The sequence below is a fragment of the Arabidopsis lyrata genome, assembly GCF_000004255.2.
Source record: "Arabidopsis lyrata subsp. lyrata unplaced genomic scaffold ARALYscaffold_7, whole genome shotgun sequence".
Classification (NCBI taxonomy): Eukaryota; Viridiplantae; Streptophyta; class Magnoliopsida; order Brassicales; family Brassicaceae; genus Arabidopsis; species Arabidopsis lyrata.
Genome location: NW_003302549.1, coordinates 19,565,819 through 19,589,322, shown reverse-complemented (window position 1 = coordinate 19,589,322; position 23,504 = coordinate 19,565,819). Strand labels below are relative to the sequence as shown.

Below are 23,504 nucleotides of genomic sequence, written 5' to 3'. Positions count from 1 at the left end.
ATTAAAAAGTTCTTTAATAAACAAGTTGGTGGAAGTATTATCATAAAATAAAAAAAAAAGGTTGGTAGAAGCTATATATTTGTGAATACATGGAGGATTAAGAAGAGAGATAGATTTGTGAATAGAGAAGCATGGCTCAGAACAACTCACAAGTCTCTACAATTTTATTTGATTTGCTCCTTCTTTCTTCTCTATTTCTCAGCCAACCACAAGCTTTCTCTGTTGGATTAACATTAGGACTTTAATCTCGTCGACCCCCTCTCCTCCAAACATTCTCTATTTAGCCCCCTTTATAAAAAACATATGTTTATTTGTTTTGTTTAATTCAGAAAAATAGTAAATGACCAAAAAAATATAGACTTTTCAACATAATTACGGACCCAACCTAACTTTGGATCTATATCCATATTTGTTGGATCGGGTTTCGGATCTTTTAATTCCCCATTCTAAGGATCGAATCTCTAACCCCAATTGGCAAAAAAAAAAAAAACTCTAACCCAATTTTTTTTCTCATTTCTCATCTTTTTCCTTTTTCTCTCAAAGAAGAAGAACGACAACTCCAAACCAACAAAATAGACAAATTTTGGCTCCAGCGAAAGAAAACCCCCTTTTCGATTTCATTGATAAAACGTAAATCGATCTCTCGTGGGGAAGAAGAAGAAGAAGACGATGGGAACAATGAGAAAAGCATTGTACAACGTAGGATTCTGGATCCGGGAAACTGGTCAAGCACTTGATCGGCTCGGTTGTCGCCTCCAAGGCAAAAAACACTTCCGAGAACATCGTATGTCTTTTGGGTTTTGTTTGTGAAACGGATGAATTTTTGGATCAGAATTTGTTGTAATTTTCGGATTGAATTTGTTCCAATTTGTAGTTATTTATATAGAATTTGAGACTGTTTTTGAATGTTTGATATTGAATTTGTATTTGTTATTGCAGGTACTAATTACAATGGTTATTACGAGAGGAGGGGGATCTAGTTGTAGAAGTGAACCATATGCCTCTCTTAGAAGTGCCAAAAGACAAAAGCAATTAGATCCAAAGCATTCAGAGATAGCAACTGTAGTGAGGTCTGATTGTGAGACCATGGCTGCTAGTTTTAACATAGATTATGGTGATTATAGAGGTGATGGAGAGGTTGTTTTGTATCCAAGGTTGTTGGTGATAGTAGAGGTGATGGAGAGACTGTTTTTTTACCCAAGGCTGTTTGGTTTCTAAGGTTTTTTATAAATCTAAGTGTTTAGGTACAATTGTTCGGATGTGTTTTGGTTTCTAAGGTTATGTATGAAGCTAATTGTTTAGGTACAACTGGTACGATCAGGTACAACTATGTTTCTGGGTTTATGTTTTTTTGGTTTAAAAACCTATCTAATTATGTATGTATCTTTGAATCTGAATCTTAATATTTTTATGTATGAATCTATGTATTGAATATAATCTAAGAGTTTAGAACTAAAAAAAAAATCTTAATTTTTCAAAAAATCTGACAAATATGTAGGTTGTAAGGGCTTTTATTAAAAAAACAGTTAAATATCTGAAAATATCTAAAAGAATCTACAGATATCTTAAAAAATCTGACAAATAGCTTACCTGGCGCCGTTATTTTGAAAATAATAATTAAAAATAGCACAAATTTGTTCATAGTTGTACAGTTGTACCCGGTTGCACATTTTTTTTCATAGTTGTACAATATAGAGAATTTAGTAAATCTAGTTGTTATCAACTCTAGTTTAATTTTTGTGCGTGGAACCGATGGTATTGCCTCATAAAAATACCATTACTTTGTATCTGTGTATTTATATTTATCAAAATACAAGTATTTCAAAAATTTATAAAATTTTTGTTCAAAACTACAAAGTAACCATGAAAGTATAAGGTTGTTAGTGTATGAATGTGAGATTTTATGTAAGAATTTCATTATTTTAGAAAATTTTGAAATTTTTTGTCAAAAACTTGTTGTGTAGTTTGATTACCATCGTGTATGCATGTTTTTAAGTTTTTCAATTTGGTTTTAATTTTTCATATTATAAAATTGGCCAAGACAATAGACCTTAGTTGTACTTAGTTGTACCAAGACTGAACAACTTAATTTGCACAGCTACGACAAAGCAATCAACCATAGTTGTACCTGCTAAAACTTAGTTGTACAACACATAACATATAAGTTTCATAAACAAAACCAATACAAACAATATCGTTTCTTAAATTATCCTAATAAATAGCACTCATAAAACTTAGTTGTACAACACAGAACATATAAGTTTCATAAACAAAACCAATACAAACAATATCGTTTTTTAAATTATCCTAATAAATAGCACTCATAAATCAACCTTGGTCACCCGCATCGTCTGCATCAACGTCACCGTCATTGGTAGACCACCTGCATCGTCTCCATCAAAGCTTATGACTGAATTCTTTTTCATTGTCCCTGAAAATGAAAGAGAGAAAAACGGCATATAATTTCACAACTTTCGTAGTAGACCATCAACATAGTTGTACACATTTGTCCCAGTTGCACCAAACTTAGAGTTTCCGTAAATATTCTACTTAGTTGTACCTAATAGTTTAAGTTGTCCCAAATCTGCAATTCTAAAATATTTTAACAAATAACCCTATTCAAGCTACGAATTCAACTTTTCTCAATCATACTACACTAAAAAAACAAGTATACTTACCTTACAATATGGTGGGAATAGAAGAAGAAGAAAAGAAGAGATATGTCTTTGGAGATGCATAATCGTAAGCTTTAATGGTAAGCTTCAATGGTGGATGAAGAAGAAGAAGAAGAAAAAGAAAAGACGAGATAAGAATTTGGAGATGCTTGAATCGTAAGAAGAAGAAGAATTCGCTTTTAGTTTGGAGATGCTTGAATCGTAAGAAGAAGAAGATAAAAATCTTTTAATGGTGGATGGAGAAGAAGAAGAAGAAGAAGAAGAACGTTGGAGCTGCTGAAGAAGAACATCGGAGCTGCTGAAGATGAAGAAGAGGAAGAAGAAAAAGAAGAAGAAGAGTAGAGACGTAGGAAGGATTTATATCGTTGAAGGTGAGTTGATTTGATTGGTTGATTTGTTAGGTTTAGATTTTAATGAGAGAAGAAAGAGAATGTTTTTGATTGGTTGAATAAAGAATTTGTTGGTATTAAATTAAATGTAGAATTAAATAGATAAAAGAAAGGATAATGGGTAAAATTGGTTTATGAAAAAAATGGGAAGGAATGGGGGTAGTGAGAATAAAGAGGGGTTTTTCAAAGAATGATTCTCCCCAAAGGGGCCAATGAGATTAAAATCCTTAACATTACACCGCAAAATCAGTGAGTTCTTTGTTACATACATACAGATATATGTTGCATTTACATATATTCTTTGTTTCTTCTAAAGCATATATGTGCATATACATGTGATTCTGTGAATGCCTTGATGTTTTAATGGGTTTATCGCTCGATTCGATATTGGTTCACTATTTATTAGTGTTTAACGTATTAATTAAGTTTTTCATAGTGTATACTCTCTCAAGAAGAATCTGGCTAAGATAGAATCTGCATCATCCATAACGTTATATTTTTAGATTGTCTGAAAAAATGTTTGTACGACTCTTCTTATTAGTGATGTGTTTATGAATTGCAGTAGGAGGGAAAGATGGGTTGAAACAAATTGGATTCCAAAAGAAAGTTCAAATGAAGCCGAGCGATTCGAGGAGAGGACCATCAAGGGGTCGTCCTCCGGGCTCACCAAGACTGTTATGACCCACTTGTTGTTAGTCATTGTCTACTATGCGCATGCTCACAATACATATATATATTAATAAAATTTTGAATGGAAACAAGAAATAGCTCGTAACATATATTTAGTTATCAAAATATAATATTTGCTATCTTCAAATTGTAAATTCATATATAGAGCCTTTTTTATTTATATTCAAGGATCATCTATATCATTATATTGTTAAAAAAAGAATGATATATAACTTGCAAGTTGCAACCATAACAATAAGAAAATAGGTAGTTCAAAAATATGGTTATCTGTTTTCGTTGTGCTCTCTAATATGGTTTATTACCTGTGGACCTGTAGACGCAGTTCAAGAATTTATCTCAAAGAATCGGTGACATTGACATCAAAGTGTTTAGGATCTTAGATAAGGTGAAGGCTGAGCCCCCTTTTAGAGAGGAATCCTCATTGCATCGTAGAATGGGAGGGAATGTTTGATTTTGTTATTTTGGACCTCTTTCTCAAGTTTCACTAGACTGTATCCTAACTCCTAAGGTTAAAAATCATGAGTAAATCATTTATAGACTTGGCCAATAAAAATTAAGCTGATGGCTCTCTGCCTAATGGTTGCTCAAGAAGCCTTTCAAAATAGCCTTTCACAAGTAGAGTTTCTATAGTAGAATAATTTTGCATTTAAGAAAATAACATATGATATTTTATTTGTATTAGAAACCGTAATATTAAGGAGATTAATTTAGTATTCTTCTGAGTTTGTTGTTGCAAACATTGACAACATTCTGCTGAGGTGTTTAGATCAAATATTTGGTAAATTTAATTTTTAGATTTTTTTCTAATATGATATGTTGGTGGAATAAAGGTTTAAGGAATCTTGAATGTGTCCCACTATTTTATTCTGAACTTTCACCAAATGAAAATAATTGGATCAACACCGCTAACAAAACATGTTGTCATTTTTGTCTTCTGAGTCCGCTTATTTGTTCAAACTACGACTCTCTCCAAACTGTTTTATGCTCATCGTCTCTTACTTTTTTAGATCACATACACAACTACTTCTTCACCTTATCGATTCCATCTTGTTCTCTTTCATTCTCTTTATGGTTAGATCATTGTAACTTCTTGAAACCCCTTGATTTGTCTCTAATCATGGATGAGAATTGACACTTCTTTAGGATTTTGGCTTGGTCAAATAAATCGTAGCAGATGACCAGAGCCGGCCCAACAAATTTATGGGCCACAAGCAACAATTTTTTTTTGGACCTATAAAATTAATAAGCTAAAAAAAACTGAAAGTTTTATAAAGAGCAATAATGAGGCTTCGAAGCCTGCACCAACTTTCTCCATTAACTTAAACGTAACCACCTGAACTAAAGGATACTTTGTTAAAATTGGAGGCCGAAAATTTACTTATATTTAAGAGGGCCACAAGCTGATGCTTCATCAGTCTGTCCCTAAGGCCGGCTCTGCAGATGACACAAGTACATAGCGATTTCCTCTTCCTCCTCATATATCTTTTGTCTCTTCACAGGAACAAAATGTAAATAAAGTATTTATTTTGTTCTTTTTGGACTGTAAGACTGGATGAATGTTTGTTAGCTTCATTAAAATTAGGGTTACTTTGCTGACTAACATTTTTGTTAACTTCAATTAGCAGAAATAACGCTTTTTGATAGTGGCTTCCGAAAGTAGCATTTCACTGCTTTTGGGACTATATTACTTTTACAGAGATGTGATCTTCCTTCTCACAATTTTTCTAGGGTTGGACATGACGAGACCAGATTCATAAAAGATGTTATCATTGATAAATATTTGTCAACATAGCTAGAACAAATAGTTACAAAGTTAATTGTATTTGAGCTGGAACAATTTCATGAATGTATAATTAACTATGAAATGATTTGTAGTATCGTCTGAATAAGGACAGATCATGAAAAAAGTTTTGTGGTGATTTGTAGGATCAGCAAACAAGAATTTCAAATTTTTCTAAGTAGCATATTAGCCGTGGAACAGATGAGATCCATAGGCTGAGAGCGGGCGTGGAGAAAATAAACGATAATGATCAAGGTGTTATAAGTGGTATTATAGCAAAACCAAAACGAGTATAGAATTAGGTGGGCTATGACATTGTGTTCTGTGAATAGGAAAATTGTAATACCCCAATTTATGGAAAGCTTAAAATAATTAAGTTTTGCAAAGTGACTATATGTGTCAAACACTCAATGGCAATCACCGCACCAACAAACTATTTGCAGACTAATCCACGAGAAAACATACAAGGAACATTGACTCTATCGTGGCATCACCACCTTAACAAGCCTCGATAACAACAGCAAAGACAGTTTCATCACTAGAAGTTTCCTCTTTTGCAAACTCATTCGAATGAAGATTATAAAAAAAAGAAAATTTCTAATGCGTTTAAATAATTACAAATGATCAAGTGGTGCACTTAAAAACAAAGACCCTAATCAGCCAAACGTATCGAAAACCTACCAAGTGTCGTTAGCTCAACTGGTAAAGATCTTAAGCAAAGCTTAGAAGTCGCCGGTTCGAGTGACGCTTGGGACAAAACTAATATTACATGTTGTGGTTTCGAGCCTGGGGGATTACGGGCTTTGGCCCAGAACCTCTTGATATTCAAAAAAAAAAAAAAAAAAAACGTATCGAAAACCTAGATACAAAGAAATAAATATATGTATACAGTAAAACCTCTATAAACTAATAATATTGGGACCATGATAATTTATTAAATTATAGTGATATTTATTAATAATTATTAATAATTTAATAATTATTAAATATTAAATTATTTATTAATATTTATTAATTTATAGAGAGATTTATTTAAATTTTTAAAACTTCTTAAAAATATGAAAGAAAATAGTTTGATCTAAATAAAAGTAATGCCTTGGATGTTATAACTTTGGTAGCTTTAGATTTGAACATTTAATATTTAGAAGAAAAACACTTTTTTAAAAACTAATAATAAATATTATAGATGAATTCATATATACAAAAAATATGTAACATAGTTACCTCAACTGTTATATTTAAACGGTCTATACGATTATTTAAATGAATATTGTTGTATTTTTGTATGTCCGCTTGAAGGCTAATGCACAATGGATATAGGTTGCCCTTCTCTCAAACCAAGACCTAATCATAAAAATAAGATGAACCTGATAAAAATAAATAGTAAGAAAACACACGAAGACCGACTACAAATCATGAGTTAATTGTAGAGAGCTATAAAAAAATAGCATACTTTTACGAAGGTTAAACAAAACTCTAGAAACTGAAATAAATTTCGAGATTCTTCAAAAAGTAAATCAGTGGCTGAAATGGAAGTTAAACTTATATTTTAAGGTATATGAACCTCATATTGGTTATCCTCTTCTTCAACGGCTTTGGATTTCTGGATTATACTCACAATTTAATTGTTCCTAACATCATCTCCTTGATAAAACTTATTATAACTGTTAGTTCTTCATTTTAAAATAATTTCAAATCAAAGTTTTTATGTTCTTACTACCAATAACTTCAACAGTTGTCTTGGAAACATAGTCATTGTTGCCATTACTACTATTCAGTAAAAGCATTATTCTACAAAAATCATATAATCAAATAAGTATAATAAAACACATGTGTAAGCTAATTGAATATAACAAAATAAATAGATGTAATTTTTCCAATTCCGATTTTGGCTCCCTCTCATAAATAAAACTATCATGCCTCTCAACTTCAAGAAGCTCACACAGATGATGATCTACATGTTTTAGCTTTGGCAACAAACTAAATCCATCATCATACTGCACGAAAGAAATATTTGACCATATATTACAAACCTAAAAAAAACGAAGCCCTAAACCCAATTTGATGGAAGTAATACAATTATTTGTTACCACACACGACTCCAAACATAGAAAAAGATAACAAAAGAAATTTAACATAATCACAGTCTTGCTATTTTTGTATCACTTGATGACATATTTTTCTTTTAATACTAAAATCACAAAACTTTCCTTTGAACTCGAATGCAGGGTGATTTATATAATCCGAAAAAAACACGATTGATTTCATGAAGTGATACATAAGGAGCAAGTATGGAAAAAAAGGGATTATTGTTGATTTTGCCCTTTTTTACCAAAATCTTTTGAAAATGCCATTTTTGCAAAATTTTTATGGATTTGCCATTTTCTAACACTTAAAAATGTACGTATTTCGGATTTTTTTTGGTAAAAATACGTAGTTTATACAAAATACTAAACCCTAAGAACAACCACAACCGACTAAACCCAAACATAACGAATAAAACGCATGTTTCCGTAACCTGAAAAAGGGTAAAATCCATAAACTATTAAAAAAAGGGCAAAATCCACAAATGTCATCCTAAAAAATGACAAATCCATAATTGATTAAAAAAAAATATAACATCAAGTGATTCAGAAAGAGAAAGACTATGATTATGTTAGATTGCCTTTAATTTTTTTTTTCCCATTTCTGGAGTTGTGTGTAGTAAAAAATAATTATATTTCTTCCATCAAATTAAGTTTGTGGCGTCAATTTTATTTTAGGTTGGTATACGGTTTGATAAAATGTTTCTTTATTGCAATAAGACGATAGACCTAATTTGTTGCCGAAGCTTAAAAAATGGATCATCATCTATGTCAGCTTCTCGAAATTGAGAGGCATGATAAATTTTCTTATCATAGGTAGCCAAAACCGATATTGGAAACAAGTACATCTAATTATTATTTATATGAATTAGCTTATATGTGTGATTTATCATACTATTTTGATTATATGAATTTTGCAGTATAATTCTTCTATTGAATGTAGTAGTAGTGGCAATAATGACTAGTTTCCAAATAAACCGTGGAAGCTATTGGTAGCAAGAACTTAGGAATTTTGATTTGAAATTTTCTTAAAATAAGAAACACAAAACCACTCAAGAAGAGTATAATTAGTTTAAGGTTCAAATGCCTCAAAGTATAAGTTTAACTTTCATTTCATACATTGATATACCCTTTAAAGAAGCTAGAAATTTATTTTAGTTTCTAGAGTTTTGTTCAACATTAGAAAAGTATGTTAATTTTTCTCTCTATCTCTCCACAATTAACTCATGATCAGCTGTTAGTCTTTATGTGTTTCTTTAATATTTACTATTAAGTGTTGGGGTCGGATCCCACACATCTTCGGTAGGATCCACTTGGATCTGTCCACGTCATTATTACATAATAATCCTCTTGGATTTCTAGATGTTTCATTGCGAGAATCGTGCTCGACCTGTCGGAAGTTCGATTCAGTTTATTAAAGAGCTCGATCTTTACCAGTACGGAGTTCGCTCTTATTCAACATACAGTTCGCATAAAGGAAGGCCGAAGCGAGGAGAATATTGTTCGAGGTTCGCGGCAGCGTCAAGACGCGGGAGTTCGGAGTCAACAAGAAAGAGTTCGGAAGATCCACGCGAAGCCCAATATAGTTCAAATTCAAGCCGTTTCGGTCAAATTGTAACCTACATGATTAATGCGGATTAATACAATTATGAGCAGTAAATGACCGCATTGATCATGTTTTCTCTATAAAAACAACCTCAAACGCATGTGTTTGGGAGAGAGCAGCTTTTTCCTCTTACGATCAAGCAATACAACATAATTTTTCTTTTACAATTTTGCAAGGTTTTTACTATTTTATTCTTTCCAAAGTTCATTCGCTTTACTTAGTTTCTTGGTTACTTTCTTTTTCAATTCCATATTTTCATTTGTTGATTTTAGAGTTTTTCTCCACAAATATACTTAAAGACAATCGAGTGTGAATCGTACATCCACATTTTGGCGCCGCCTGTGGGGACTTACCGCAAAACTCTTTGATCTCAAAATCTCTCTTTTTCAAACCAAGAAACTATGGCTGATCAGCAAGCTTTGAGTAATGCAATTGTCTCGCTTACTCAGTCAACCACCGATCTGACCAATCAGATGAGTACACTCGCTAGTGCCAACGCCACTTTTGGTGAAAGGTTAAACTCAGTCGAGCAAACTTTAACGAGTGTTCAAAATACTCAAACAAATTTATCAAACACGCAGAACGTTGTTTCAAGCCGTTTAGATAATTTGTCCTCAGCACAAACGACAGCGTATCAGCGCAGGCTGTTCCAAACTCCCACACTAAACAGATCCGGGAACACTCAAACTCCTCCTACGGGCCGTCCTGCTAGTACTAGCACTCAGACAACCGTAGGAGATGGGTCCAATCCAACCGGGGATGAAAATCCCCAAAATCAGGGCAATCCTACTGTTGAAGAAGGACTCCTTATGGAAGAACCTGATGTCATCTTTTCCGATGATTTTGTCAAAGTTCGTCAAGAGCTTGATGAGATGAAGTCGAAGTTTCATCAGGAGACCAGTTCGGCACCTGAGATTGATCGAGTATTCGAAGAAACTCGACGAACACCCTTTACTTCGAGAATCTCCAACCTTCGGATCAAAGATTCTCGAAAGGTCAAATTACCAACTTACGATGGTAAAGGTGATCCTAAAAATCACCTCGCAGCTTTTCTGATCGCTGCTGGCAGAATTGATCTAGAACCAGACGAGGAAGGTGCCGGATATTGCAAACTATTCTCTGAGAATCTATCCGGATCGGCTTTATTATGGTTCACTCAGTTGGAGCCTGAATCTATTGATAGTTTTAAGGAATTGTCCTCCGCATTCCTAAAATAGTATTCCATGTTTATGGAAAAGGAAACCTCTGATGCAGATCTATGGAATTTAACCCAAGTATATCGCTAAATTCAAAGAAGTGATAGCAAAAATTCCTGGGGTATCACACGCTGCTGCCCTTTCTGCTTTAAGGAACGGACTTTGGCATGAATCCCGATTTCGGGAAGAAATCATCGTCAATCGTCCGAGCACTATCCAAGATGCTTTATTCAGAGCTACTAATTAGATGGAGGCAGAAGAAGAAAAGCTTAGCCTCGCTAAAAAGCATCGGCCAGCAAAATTGGTTGTTGGAAATCCGACTGAAAAATTCGAACCAAAAGATCAAAAACGGTTCGGAGTTAATCCTGCTACTAATGACGTATGAAAACCCTCCCCAAACAAAGGAAGATACAATTCTTCTAATACTTGGGTTAGAGATGAGAGTGCCTATTGCGATATTCATAGAGTAAATGGGAATTCCACCAAAGGTTGCAGCGTACTCAAAAAGCACCTCACCGAGCTGTGGGCAGCTGGAGAGCTCGCTAACTTCAATATCGAAGAGTTTGTGGAATCTTATCATAAAGAAAAAGAAGATTCCGAAGCGTCCAATCCTCCTGAAAAGAAACATAAGCCCAATGGGCCCGGAACTCCGAACACTCCTAAGAAAAGGATCGATGTTATATTGGGAGGATCCAAATTGTGCTGAGATTCGATCAGATCAATCAAAAGACACAAGAAACCAGCAGCAATTCAAACCGCTGTGGGTTTCCAGTCAAATGAACAAACTCCTGCTATCTCTTTCGACAATTCGGACACTCAAGGATTAACAGGACCTCATGACGATGCTCTTGTGATAACTTTAGATGTTGCGAACTTCGAAGTAACTAGGTGTCTAATTGATACTGGAAGCTCGGTAGATCTCATATTTCTAAGCACTTTGCAAAGAATGGGAATCAGTAAGGCTGACATTATCGGTCCACCGGCACCATTAGTAGCTTTCACGAGTGACACATCTATGTCCTTGGGGAACATAAAACTACCAGTGCTCGCCGCAGGGGTTCTTTAAATTGTAGAATTTATTGCTTTCGACCGTCCGGCCGCTTACAACATAATTCTCGTAACTCCGTGGATTTATCAAATGAGGGCTATACCTTCAACTTATCACCAGTGTGTGAAATTTCCAACTCCTGCAGGAATCGGAACCATTCGTGGAGATCAGGAAACGTCGCGATCTTGCTACCTCATGGGACATTGTTTAAATCTTAAATAGCAATTAATGATAAACGCTAAGCAAGAAATCACTTCACGTTACCCAAGTGGTCTCAGTTCAAATGAAGTTACCATAGAAATTGAAATTGATTCCGAATTTCCAGATCGAAAAGTAAAAATCGGTACTACTTTAGATTCAGAAATCAAAGATCAGTTGGTAACATTTCTAAAGAAAACAAACATACTTTTGTCTGGTCGGCAAAAGATATGCCTGGAATCGACAAAAGTATCATTACCCATGATTTAAACGTCGATCCCAGATTTAAACCAATAAAGCAAAAAAGAAGAAAATTTGGTCCAGACAGAGCTCAAGCAGTCAATGACGAAGTCGATAAGCTTTTGAAAATTGGTTCCATCAGAGAAGTGAGATATCCGGACTGGTTAGTAAACCCCGTGGTAGTCAAAAAGAAAAACGGAAAATGGAGAGTATGTGTCGATTTCACCGACATTAACAAAGCTTGCCCGAAAGATAGCTTTCCTCTCCCACATATCGATCGGCTCGTTGAGTCAACAGCCGGAAACAAACTCTTAACTTTTATGGATGCATTCTCTGGATATAATCAGATCATGATGAATCCCGAAGATGAAGAGAAAACATCCTTCATAACAGATAGAGGAATCTATTGTTACAAAGTTATGCCATTTGGTCTAGAAAATGCTGGTGCTTCCTACCAACGTTTAGTTAACAAAATGTTTTCAGAACATTTGGGCAAAACGATGGAAGTATATATCGATGATATGCTTGTAAAATCTCTTAAGAAATCTGAGCACATCACACATCTCGAGCAATGTTTCAAAATTTTGAACGAGTTCAGAATGAAATTAAATCCCTCTAAATGTTCCTTTGGCGTGCCTTCCGGAGAATTCCTGGGGTACATAGTCACGGAAAGAGGGATAGAAGCTAATCCTCATCAGATTAACGCTTTCCTTACTATGCCTTCGCCAAGAAACATAAAGGAGGTCCAACGATTGACAGGCAGAATTGTTGCATTATATCGTTTCATATCGAAGTCTACCGATAGATGTCTCCCCTTTTATCAAATTTTGAAAGGGAACAAAAAATTTTGGTGGGATGATCAATGCAAAGCAGCATTTGGTCAGCTCAAAACTTATCTGACAACACCGCCGATTCTCTCAAAACCTGAATTAGATGAGAAACTTTATCTCGACATTTCAGTTTCTAACCATTACGTAAGTGGGGTTTTAGTTCGAGAGGACCGAGGTGAGCAAAAGCCAATTTTCTACATAAGTAAATCTCTTACTGGTCCAGAAACGAGATATACCATGATGGAGAAATTAGCTTTAGCAGTGGTCGTATCTGCTAGAAAACTCAGACCTTATTTCCAATCTCATCCTATAGAAGTACTAACTTCCCATCCACTTCGCTCAATTCTTCACGGGCCAAGTCAGTCCGGAAGGTTAGCAAAATGGGCAATCGAACTCAGTGAGTACGACATAGAATATAAAAGTTGAACTAGCGCAAAAGCACAAGTTCTGGCTGATTTTCTAACCGAACTACCATTAGATGATGACATCTTTGTTGAAACGGACTCTACGTGGAAATTACATGTAGATGGATCTTCTTCTAAACAAGGATCCGGAATCGGCATTAGGCTCGAAACTCCGACAAAGGAAATAATTGAGCAGTCATTTCGGTTAATGTTTCCAGCTTCGAACAATGAAGCAGAGTACGAAGCTCTCTTAGCAGGACTTCGGCTTGCTCTTGCGATCGGAGCAGAAAAACTAATAGCTCATTGCGATTCTCAGCTAGTTGTAAACCAATTAGCTGGAGATTACGAAGCTAAGCCTCCTCGAATGGAAGCTTATCTTTCGGCTGTCAAAAAGTTAGCCGGAAAATTCAAAGAATTCAAATTAGTTCGAATACCTAGAGGAGAAAACACTTCGGTAGACGCTTTAGCTGCCCTAGCTTCTACCTCAGATCCTGAACTCAAACGAGTTATCCCAGTTGAATGTATTTTTGACGAAGAATTCGGTTGAAGAAACAGAAAACGATAACATTTCGTAGGCCGAATACATCGAAACTCCAAAACAAAGTTCTGGAAATAGTTCACTTGTCATCACCAGATCACGAATAAAGTCTCAAGATGACGAACTTACTCCACCATTGAAACTTCCTAAAAGAAAGTCAAAAAGAAAGTTAAAGGATCAAGAGGTTCCCATTAAAGAACCGTCTCGAACCGAACAGTCACTTCCAGCTGATGTAGAGGTTCAGGAGACAATCGAAGATCCTGATATTCCTTCCGAACCCGAACCAAGGAAGTTTATACTCAAGGATAATACTTCCGCTAATGATTGGGGGGCTGACTGGAGGGTACCCATCAAAAATTTCATTCTTAATGGAGAACTACCATCTAACAAATGGCGAGCTCGAAAATTAAAAATTATCAGCGGTAAGTATTGTATAATTAAAGAGTCATTGTACAAGCGAGGCGTCAGTGATCCTTATCTTTTATGTATTTTTGGACCCAAAGTTGAAATAGTGACAAGCGAGGTCCACGAAGGGCTTTGTGGTAGTCATTCTTCGGGGCGAGCAATGGCTTTCAAAATCAAACGATTAGGATATTTCTGGCCAACTACGATTTCAGACTGCATTGATTACGCCAAACGGTGTAAAAAGTGTCAGATGCACGCTCCTCTTATTCACCAGCCACCTGAAATTCTATCACATATATCCGCTCCATACCCTTTCATGAGGTGGTCGATGGATATAATCGGTCTGATGCATCGTTCAACACGAGGCGTCCAATACTTATTAGTTCTAACGGACTATTTTTCCAAATGGATTGAAGCTGAAGCTTATATAAGCATACAAGATTCCATAGTAAAGACATTCTTGTGGAAATACATTATTTGTCGCTATGGAGTTCCCTATGAAATAGTAACGGACAATGGTCCTCAATTTATTTCGAATGATTTTGAAGATTTCTGTTCCGCTTGGGGAATAAAACTTAGCTACTCAACGCCGAGGTATCCTCAAGGAAATGGACAAGCGGAAGCCTCCAATAAAACCATTCTCAGCAATCTTAAAAAACGCTTGAGTGCTCAAAAAGGTGGATGGTATGACGAGCTGCAACTTGGGTTGTGGGCTTACCGGACAACCCCGAGGCAGGCAACGGGCGAAACTCCATTCTCACTAGTTTATGGGATGGAAGCCGTAGTCCCGGCCGAGCTAAATGTCCCAGGTTTGCGCCGAAGCGAAGCTCCACTTAACGAAGAATCAAATTCTAAATTATTAGAAGACGTTCTCGATACAATCGATGAAAGGCGAGACCAATCTCTTATTCGACTTCAGAATTATCAACAGTTGACCGCTCGATACTATAACTCAAAGTTGAAAAACAGACCTTTAAATGTAGGAGACTTTGTTTTAAGGCGAGTGTTCGATAATACAAAAGAAGAAGGAGCTGGAAAACTCGGTATTAACTGGGAAGACCCTTATCAAATCGCTAAAAAAATCCGGAACGGTGTATACCGTTTACAAGACCTTGATGGAAATCCCATTCAAAGGCCTTGGAACATAATCAACTTGAAAAAGTTCTATTGCTAAAGCAAACACATTCGAACTACGATTCGGCTTGATCCCATTCTGGGAACGTAGGCAGCTCGCTAATCACGAGTCCAGCTATAACATAAAAAATAAAAAATATTATTCCAGTTATGGAATCCTGTTTTTATAAATTCGATATTCGAGCATGAATATAAAGATACGTTGCGAACAATGTATAAATAAATATTCCTTGCTAAGCTAAGACCGGATCTAGAAGGGTCTTGAATTACGGAACAACTCCGCTCCTTGACCAGCGAGGTCAACAATGTTCATAATGCAACCTGGCATGTTTCTGTACTCCTGAAGTCCTAGTTCGATCCAATCGGAAGGATGGACTTCGAGGCGATGAAGCTCGCGAGATATGTCGAGGCGACGCTTCTCTAGCTCCATTATTCGTCTCCTAATCTTTTTCTTCTCATCTTCAAGCTCATCATGCCGAGTGATAAGCTGAAGAAAATAAAACGCTACGTTTAGCAATAACAAAAAGAAGTTAATCACTAGGATGGAAAATACCTTATTGATAAACTCCTCAGCCTTAACACGATCTTGAGGCAACAATCTCTCAATTAGAACGATCGGAATCTGAATGCTAGTTCCCTTCTTTAATATTTGTGAATCTTTTGGTTTGCCAGACTCTCCTGCTTTTATAAGCTCGATGTCTGACATCCTCGAAGGATCAACGCTCATCACTTTGAACAAGTCTGAAGGATTCTCTGATGAGTGACCTCCTTGAACATTTTTGTAGAATTGTTGTTGAAATTGAATGACAGACTACACCCACTTTATACTCGAAAAATTATTCGATTGCATTTAAGAAGATTAATTGACGATTTCCCAAATCTGAAATTACCATTTTCATGGCAAATGTAATCGAGTTAATTGCTATTTATATTCCCTAGATTAAACCCATTAAATGAGATTTGAGTTAATCAGCGAATTTAAAGCAAAAAGGGAAATGTAATTAGTATTGTTGGGCCTCCAGCCCAATAGTTTTTTACATAATAAAAAAAAAAAAACTAAAACTAAGAAGGAGGGGGGGTTCGCAGGAGGAACTTCGTCAGATGGCGAACTATCTTCGCGTTCGCCGGGTTCGAGGCTCCTTTGATAGATATCCCAATGCTTTTTCAGGAACCTAATGTGTTTTCGAAGACAGCCGGGAATGCGGGCGATAGAATCAAATCCCCTCCTCTCCCAGTTGTGAACGTCTGACTCTAAACGTTGGATCTTCCTTTCTACTCTAGCAATCCGATCCTCAAGGATACGGCGTTTCGCTCCGAGACGTTGCCTTTCAGAGCAAAGGAAAACGTATCTTTCCGTGATCTGTAAATAACAGATACATTACGAATCTATTAAGTAAAACCTTAAAACTATTGGTACTAGGTTCAAACCTGCTCCATGAATTCATGGCACTCGATCTGTTCCTCCCAGGACATGGAAGGAAGAAAACAAGGAATAGCCACCCCTTGTGGAGTGAATCCATCCCCCGACGGGAACAGAGATTCGCTTGAGGAGAATCGTGGTGAGTTAGGACCGGAAGGTTCGCCTTGGTTAGAAGTTATCTTTGATCTAAAAAAGAAGAATTACAAAGTTCTTTATAAAAACAAATCTATTGGAAAATTTCCAAAATCCAACTCTCCTTATATAGAAAAAATATGTAAGGGTACTCACTCGAGTATTTATTGAAAAAGAAAGTTAAACATCAATCTATTGATCTGACTGTTATGACCTCTCGATTCTTGTGTACATGCACAAATAAGACCTACGAAATATAGGTTATTCAAGTATCACTTTACACCTAGTAGGCGAAATTAACTTCGAACTCGAAATTCGAAGACAATCAATAAATGGTATCACACCTTTTTATCTTTTAGGGAAAGCAAACAGTTATCACTAGAGGTTTCCCTAATCGAACACATTTGAAGTATCGCAAAGTGTTCTTGTAAGCCGAGCTCTAACCTCGCAACCGAGAGACCGAGGAAAAATTCCAATGTTTTTTCTTTAAAAAAGGCAAGTAGGTCTGATCAGCCTATCTCTCCTATAATCTTAAACCATTTCGGTTAGGAGGACTTTGCAAACCCTCCAGGTAAAATCGATGGTTTCCACCAAAATTAAATATTTCTTCCTAAAGAAATTTTAATTAAACCCCCTTGGGAAATTTATTCAAAATAGTAATAAAAGCCCCCTTGGACAAAGAAAACTCAAAAGTAGTGAAACACCCCCATGGCCAACAAAGCGAATTTCATGCTTAAAATCAAAAGGGACAATCCCCATAAAAGGTGAATGCAATCACCATCATTCAATCATAGGCGAACCGCCTTCATCTCCTGCTTGATTTGAGACAAGAGCACTCCCAACGTCAGTGTTCTGAGTTGTGGGAACCACCTCAGGGTTAAGCGAGCTAGCATCTTGAGGAGTTTCGCTCTTCGATTCAAGACCGTCTCCCATAATCGAGGAGATGGCAGGATCACGACCAGAGAATCCTTGAGCTCGTCCCGAGGAGATTCTGTCAACATTGGTTCCGAACTCATTAAAATGAACGCGAGGAGAACCTGTTAACATCATCTCGTCCAGAGACAAACCGATATTTGGCTCAGTCAATGGAGGGGAATCGGCAAACTCAGAAACAAACTGCTGCAAATTCAAATACGGCTAAGGAGCAACAAGCTCAGCGCCAACTGTTTCCTTTTCTTCAGCCAAGTTGACCTTTCCGTCCTCTATCTCCTCGATTAAATCGAGATTGCTCTTCATCTCATCACGCTCGGAGTTAAGTTTGTTCCAAGCTTTATCTGCAGTAATAAATTCCTGCACAGCGAGGAGAAACTTTTGCTCAGCTCCTTTAACCTCTTTCCGAGCATCGTGAGATATTTTGCGAACATCTCGATCTTTGAGTTCGGAAAGAGATTCACTTTTGCGCTCGAGCTCCTCAGCATCTTCTTGATAGTTGATGATGCCATTTACGTCCAAAGTTCCTCTTTGTAATAGTTGATGATGCCAGTTGATGATGCCATTTAGTAAGTTCCTCTTCGTAATAGTTGATGATGCCATTTACGTCCAAAGTTGCCTAATGAAAGAAGATGCGTTGTTAAAAAAAATAATTTCGAAATCAGTTGTTGAAGGGTGCAAATAGTCAAACCTGGGAGGAGTGGAATGAATGGCTGACATACATCTTCTTGATATCAGGCTTCCACCACTCAAAGGACGGGAGTTTCTTCCCAAAGTGGGTTTGGAAGCACCTAAACATGTTCCCAATCTTCTCATTGTCTAGAAAAAAGATAGTTATTTGAGGATTGAGCTTCTTGAGAAGTCGATTGATCCAAAGTAACAACACGATAATTAAAGGTTACCTTATTGGCACGAAGCTCTGGCAACAAGTCCCGAGCTCGAAGACGATCGAACCCTGGAAGTATTACCTTGGGGTCGTCTAGGGGGTAACATCCCCGAACCCAGCGGATCCTTTAAAACGATTCCTGAATCAGGATTTATATCCTGAGTTTCAACAGATTCAGGAATAGGCAGATTCGAAGAAGCGTTTATGCCCTTCCTTGTGTTTTTGGGGCGCCCCTGGAGCAGGGGTTCAAGGTCCTCGGCGTTCCTCTTTTTCATGAGAGAAGAATCACCTGTAAGGCGTTCTTCCTCAGCGGTGGCAGCGACCACGTTGTCTGCTGCTGGGATGGGGGAGGAAGCGCTGTTCACAGCGACCGCCATTGACTTTGAACCTTCAAGAGATCCATCGTCAACAAGGAGAGTTTTCCGGTAGATTTTGTCGTCCTCGGTGGAAGTCGCGTTTTTCTTGTTTTTCCCGATTAGGGAAATCTGATCTTTTATCTTTTTGTTTGCCTCTTTGATCTTTCTCCTGTCTCGGGCATTCAGACTCGAGAGATCAATCTCAGCAGGAGGAGGGTCGACGGGGCGAGTAAGTGTCATTTTGACAGAAAACCCGGCGCCGTGAATTCTTTCCAGAGTAAAAGAATTCCAGTTAACTGGCCTCTCCAAGACGGCCTTGTAAAATTTGAGAAAATCGACGGATGGAACTGGTCGAATCTGAGGACCTGCGAGAAAACAAAGAAATGTTGAAACGCAGTTTGAAATAACAAAGGGAGCTTATTCAGTTAAGTCCCAATTTCTACCCAAATTCGATGACCAGTGAGTTCGAGGGAGTTCGGAAGAACTTTGAATAGAAAAATTATTTATGCGGAAGAAGAACCAAAACTTCCTCCAGGCGGTGTCCTTTAAAGAAAGGCCATCAATGAGATTCCGATCCGCGTTTGGATAAAGGGTATAATACCCAGAAGTTCGGGATTCGCGAGCTTGGAAAAGTTCTAGGAGTTCGCAAAGTCCCAATGAGTAACCCTGCCTCCGTCGCAACAGTGAGGGTACACAAAAGATACCGGAGCATGTTGGGCGACATCTGGGAGAAAGCAATTCCCAGATGATTGAGGTAGACGAGAAGCACCTCAGGAAGAGGAAGGAATAAGCCGCATCCTTTGAAATAAATTTCATAGGCACAGCAGTAACCTTCTCGCCCCGACTCTGGAGACTCGAAGGGCTCCGGGACTACCATCTCTACCTCAGGGGGGATGAGACATAATCTACGAAGATTGTTGAGAGAATCGATAGTTGATTCACTCTGGGGGTGAAGATCAAACCCATCTCCGGTTTGAAATCTGGGATTCAGACCCTTCACCCATGAGAGCTTCGAGATCGTCAACCTCGTATTCGCGGAATTCGGAAGAAAGGTTCGACATTTTATGAAAGGGAATTTTTACCAGAAAGAAAACAGTGACTTTTGTAATAAGGATGAAGGTTTTCTAGGTAAAGAAGATAAGATGGAAAAGTAATATTACCTCTTAGAACCCTAAAGTATGATGAAAGACCGCCTCGAGAATATTGGGAAGTGGAATAGTTTTCCCCTTGGTATTAATATAAAATTAAGAAATTAATGATGACGGTTGTCAGGGAAATCAAATCATCTGATTATCCGAGATCAGCGTAATAGCGAAAAACATGGAATAATTCTTGAATGTTAAAGATCTCGAGTCATTAATTACAGTTTACTTAAGTCTTCCAAGCCGAGCACTCATCTCGCAAGACTTGGGGGGCTAAATGTTGGGGTCGGATCCCACACATCTTCGGTAGGATCCACTTGGATCTGTCCACGTCATTATTACATAATAATCCTCTTGGATTTCTTGATGTTTCATTGCGAGAATCGAGCTCGACCTATCGGAAGTTCGATTCAGTTTATTAAAGAGCTCGATCTTTACCAGTACGAAGTTCGCTCTTATTCAACATACAGTTCGCATAAAGGAAGGCCGAAGCGAGGAGAATATTGTTCGAGGTTCGCGTCAGCGTCAAGACGCGGGAGTTCGGAGTCAACAAGCAAGAGTTCGGAAGATCCACGCGAAGCCCAATATAGTTCAAATTCAAGCCGTTTCGGTCAAATTGTAACCTACATGATTAATGCGGATCAATGCAATTATGAGCAGTAAATAACCGCATTGATCATGTTTTTTCTATAAAAACAACCTCAAACGCATGTGTTTGGGAGAGAGCAGATTTTTCCTCTTACGATCAAGCAATACAACATACTTTTTCTTTTACAATTTTGCAAGGTTTTTACTATTTTATTCTTTCCAAAGTTCATTTGCTTTACTTAGTTTCTTGGTTACTTCCTTTTTCAATTCCATATTTTCATTTGTTGATTTTAGAGTTTTTCTCCACAAATATACTTAAAGACAATCGAGTGTGAATCTTATATCCACATTAAGCAGCTACATTTGATTTTTATGATAGGCTGTTGATTTGAGAGAATGACAACCTATATCTATTTTGCATGAACTTTTTTCTAGCAAACTGACAAAGAGACAACAATCTTGCCCTATTATGTGGATGATGATCCAATTGTTGGACAACTATCATAAGATAGAGATATGTATGCATAACTTTCTTATTTCATGAAATAGTATGCATTTATTTCAGTTCCTTGCACTACTCAGATCATTTGTATTGTCATTATTCGATTTTATTAAAAGAGGATTACGAAAATTACTTGTTTTTTACCACCTGAGGTTTCCTCCTTTGGATCTTCATTGGAAAGAGTGATAGATTTTTAATCCTCGAAACAGAAAGCTTGACTGGCCCAACAATTTTTGGATCATCATCTATCTTTAACTTAACTTCTTCTGATTTCACCATACTATATACTTTTTTGCACTCTACACTGATATAAACACTATTACTTCCAAAAATGGTGGATCAGTTTAATAACAAACTTTAATCCGACCAAAAAAATAATATTAAGATATAGTAGTTTCGCTATGCATAAATTTTATTATTGAGAATTGCTTTGATTTTTCATCTAAGAATGTTAAGGCAATGTGATTGTTAGGTATTTAATAGTTAAATGGTAAGTTAGTATTTCAAGTTTAAAATTAATATAAAATTCTATAACAAAACGACATGCTCACAATAAGTTTTCTCTTTTGGTAATCTTAAATTTTGAGATATGATAACGAAAAATATATATTTAAATTTGACACTTCCTCTATGTAGAAATTTATTTATTGAGAATTGTTTTTTCCTCCTACGAATAAAAAGATAATGTGATTATTATTCTATATATAAATGACCAGATAATATTTCATATTTAGGATTTAAATATAAGAGAAAACGATTCATGCGCTTTTTAAAGTTTTTTTTCAATATCATACATTTTGAGTTATTCATTTCTAGTCTTAATAGTTGATGTGTAAAAAGATTTGAGTGCTAATATCATCATAGTGGTGTGTGGTGGATCTATTTTCTTAATAATTGTCAGAAAATATATGCGTGTGTAAATGGTTTTTTATTCACTATGAATCTGATTACAAACAAGTGTGGGTATATTTAAAAAAAAAACATAATCTAGTATTTGTTTTTTTACGTCTATATATTTGAGAATGGTCTATAATATATGTAAAAAAGAAAAAAAAATCTGAGTTTTGAATCGTCATAACAAAATAAATGTTTTGAAATCTGCATATAAAAGCTCACATACCTTTATCTTCTTCGTAGCTATGGCGTCCTATACGTTTGCTTTGTATATGACCGTCTATATGTTTGCTTGTAGCTTTCAAAAATCCTCACAGCAGACAAGGATATATATAGAGTTCAATCACAAATTTTAATGTGTTAAAAAAAAAAAGTTTTAATTCATTAAATAAGTTAAAAACACCTCAAATTTCATGAAATAGTTTACGTTTTTCCTAAAGTTCTATAATTAGAAGTCTAATAATGTGCATGAATTAAATTTCATATAGATTAAATGCCAATATTAAGCCTTTTTCTTCTAGAATTCTATATATTAAGGTAAGTGCATTAATAGTTTCAAATAATTATGACTAGTCTTAAAAATATTACATTTTAAAGAAAAAACATTTAAAATTGGGAGGTTATTTTTAATATTATTTTTTAAAAAAAAGTTTTATTCTAGTCAAACTTCATGCATTAAGTGATTTTATTTGAGTAACATATTTTTATTTGACTACAACGAATCAAAGTTTTCCAAGGTACAACATTTGGATGGTAGTTTAAAGAAAAAACATTTAAATTGGTAGGTTACTTTTTAATATTAAATATTGTTAATTTTTTTTTTATTTTAGTCAAACTTCATCCATTAAATGATTTTATTTGAGTAACATATTTTTCTTTGACTACCACGAATCAAATTTTTCCAAAACAACAAGGTACAATTTTTTTTTCAGTCAAAGCATTTTATTTAATTTTATTTATTACATTGATCGTTCACAATCGACAAACAGCCAAACTAGCACATTGTGATAAAAAAAAGCTTAAATTTATCCCGAATAACCACTAACATTTCCAATATCATTTACATATTTCAAAGATATCTCCGTCAACAAATGCGATGTGTGTCTGTTCCCAATTAAAACATGACAATTTTTTTGTAGAAACTTTTATTGAAAATACTATTTGAGATTTGTTAAAATTTGTTTTGAGAAAATTCATATTCAAATGAGAGTTTTATAACACTTTTGGAGTAATTGACCCGCTATTTTTTTAACATCAACACTAAGTGACAATCCTAAAATTGCTATATGCTTTCTCATATGTGTTGGACTTTATTAATAAACAGAATATCATATAAAGTGTGTTATTTATTAACATATTATATTTAGCAAAATTAATATCTATTTTATTAACTATTTGTCACTAAAATTATTTTCTTAAAAAAACTCTTAAACTAAT

At 35.8% G+C, this 23,504-nt stretch overlaps 1 protein-coding gene and 1 long non-coding RNA gene across 2 annotated transcripts; both read left to right on the top strand.

Moving 5' to 3' along the window:
- The first annotated feature begins 507 nt into the window (after window positions 1–507).
- On the top strand, window positions 508–1,437 carry LOC9306557. The gene is made up of 2 exons (XR_002330222.1): window positions 508–784; window positions 940–1,437. It is a non-coding gene; the product is annotated as an uncharacterized LOC9306557 (long non-coding RNA).
- Window positions 1,438–3,955: 2,518 nt separating this feature from the next.
- LOC110226543 lies at window positions 3,956–4,459 on the top strand. Its single transcript, XM_021018485.1, has 2 exons — window positions 3,956–3,973; window positions 4,071–4,459. Exons 1-2 carry the CDS (start codon window positions 3,956–3,958, stop codon window positions 4,203–4,205), a joined length of 153 nt encoding a protein of 50 aa, XP_020874144.1. The 3' UTR covers window positions 4,206–4,459.
- The last annotated feature ends 19,045 nt before the right edge of the window (window positions 4,460–23,504 follow it).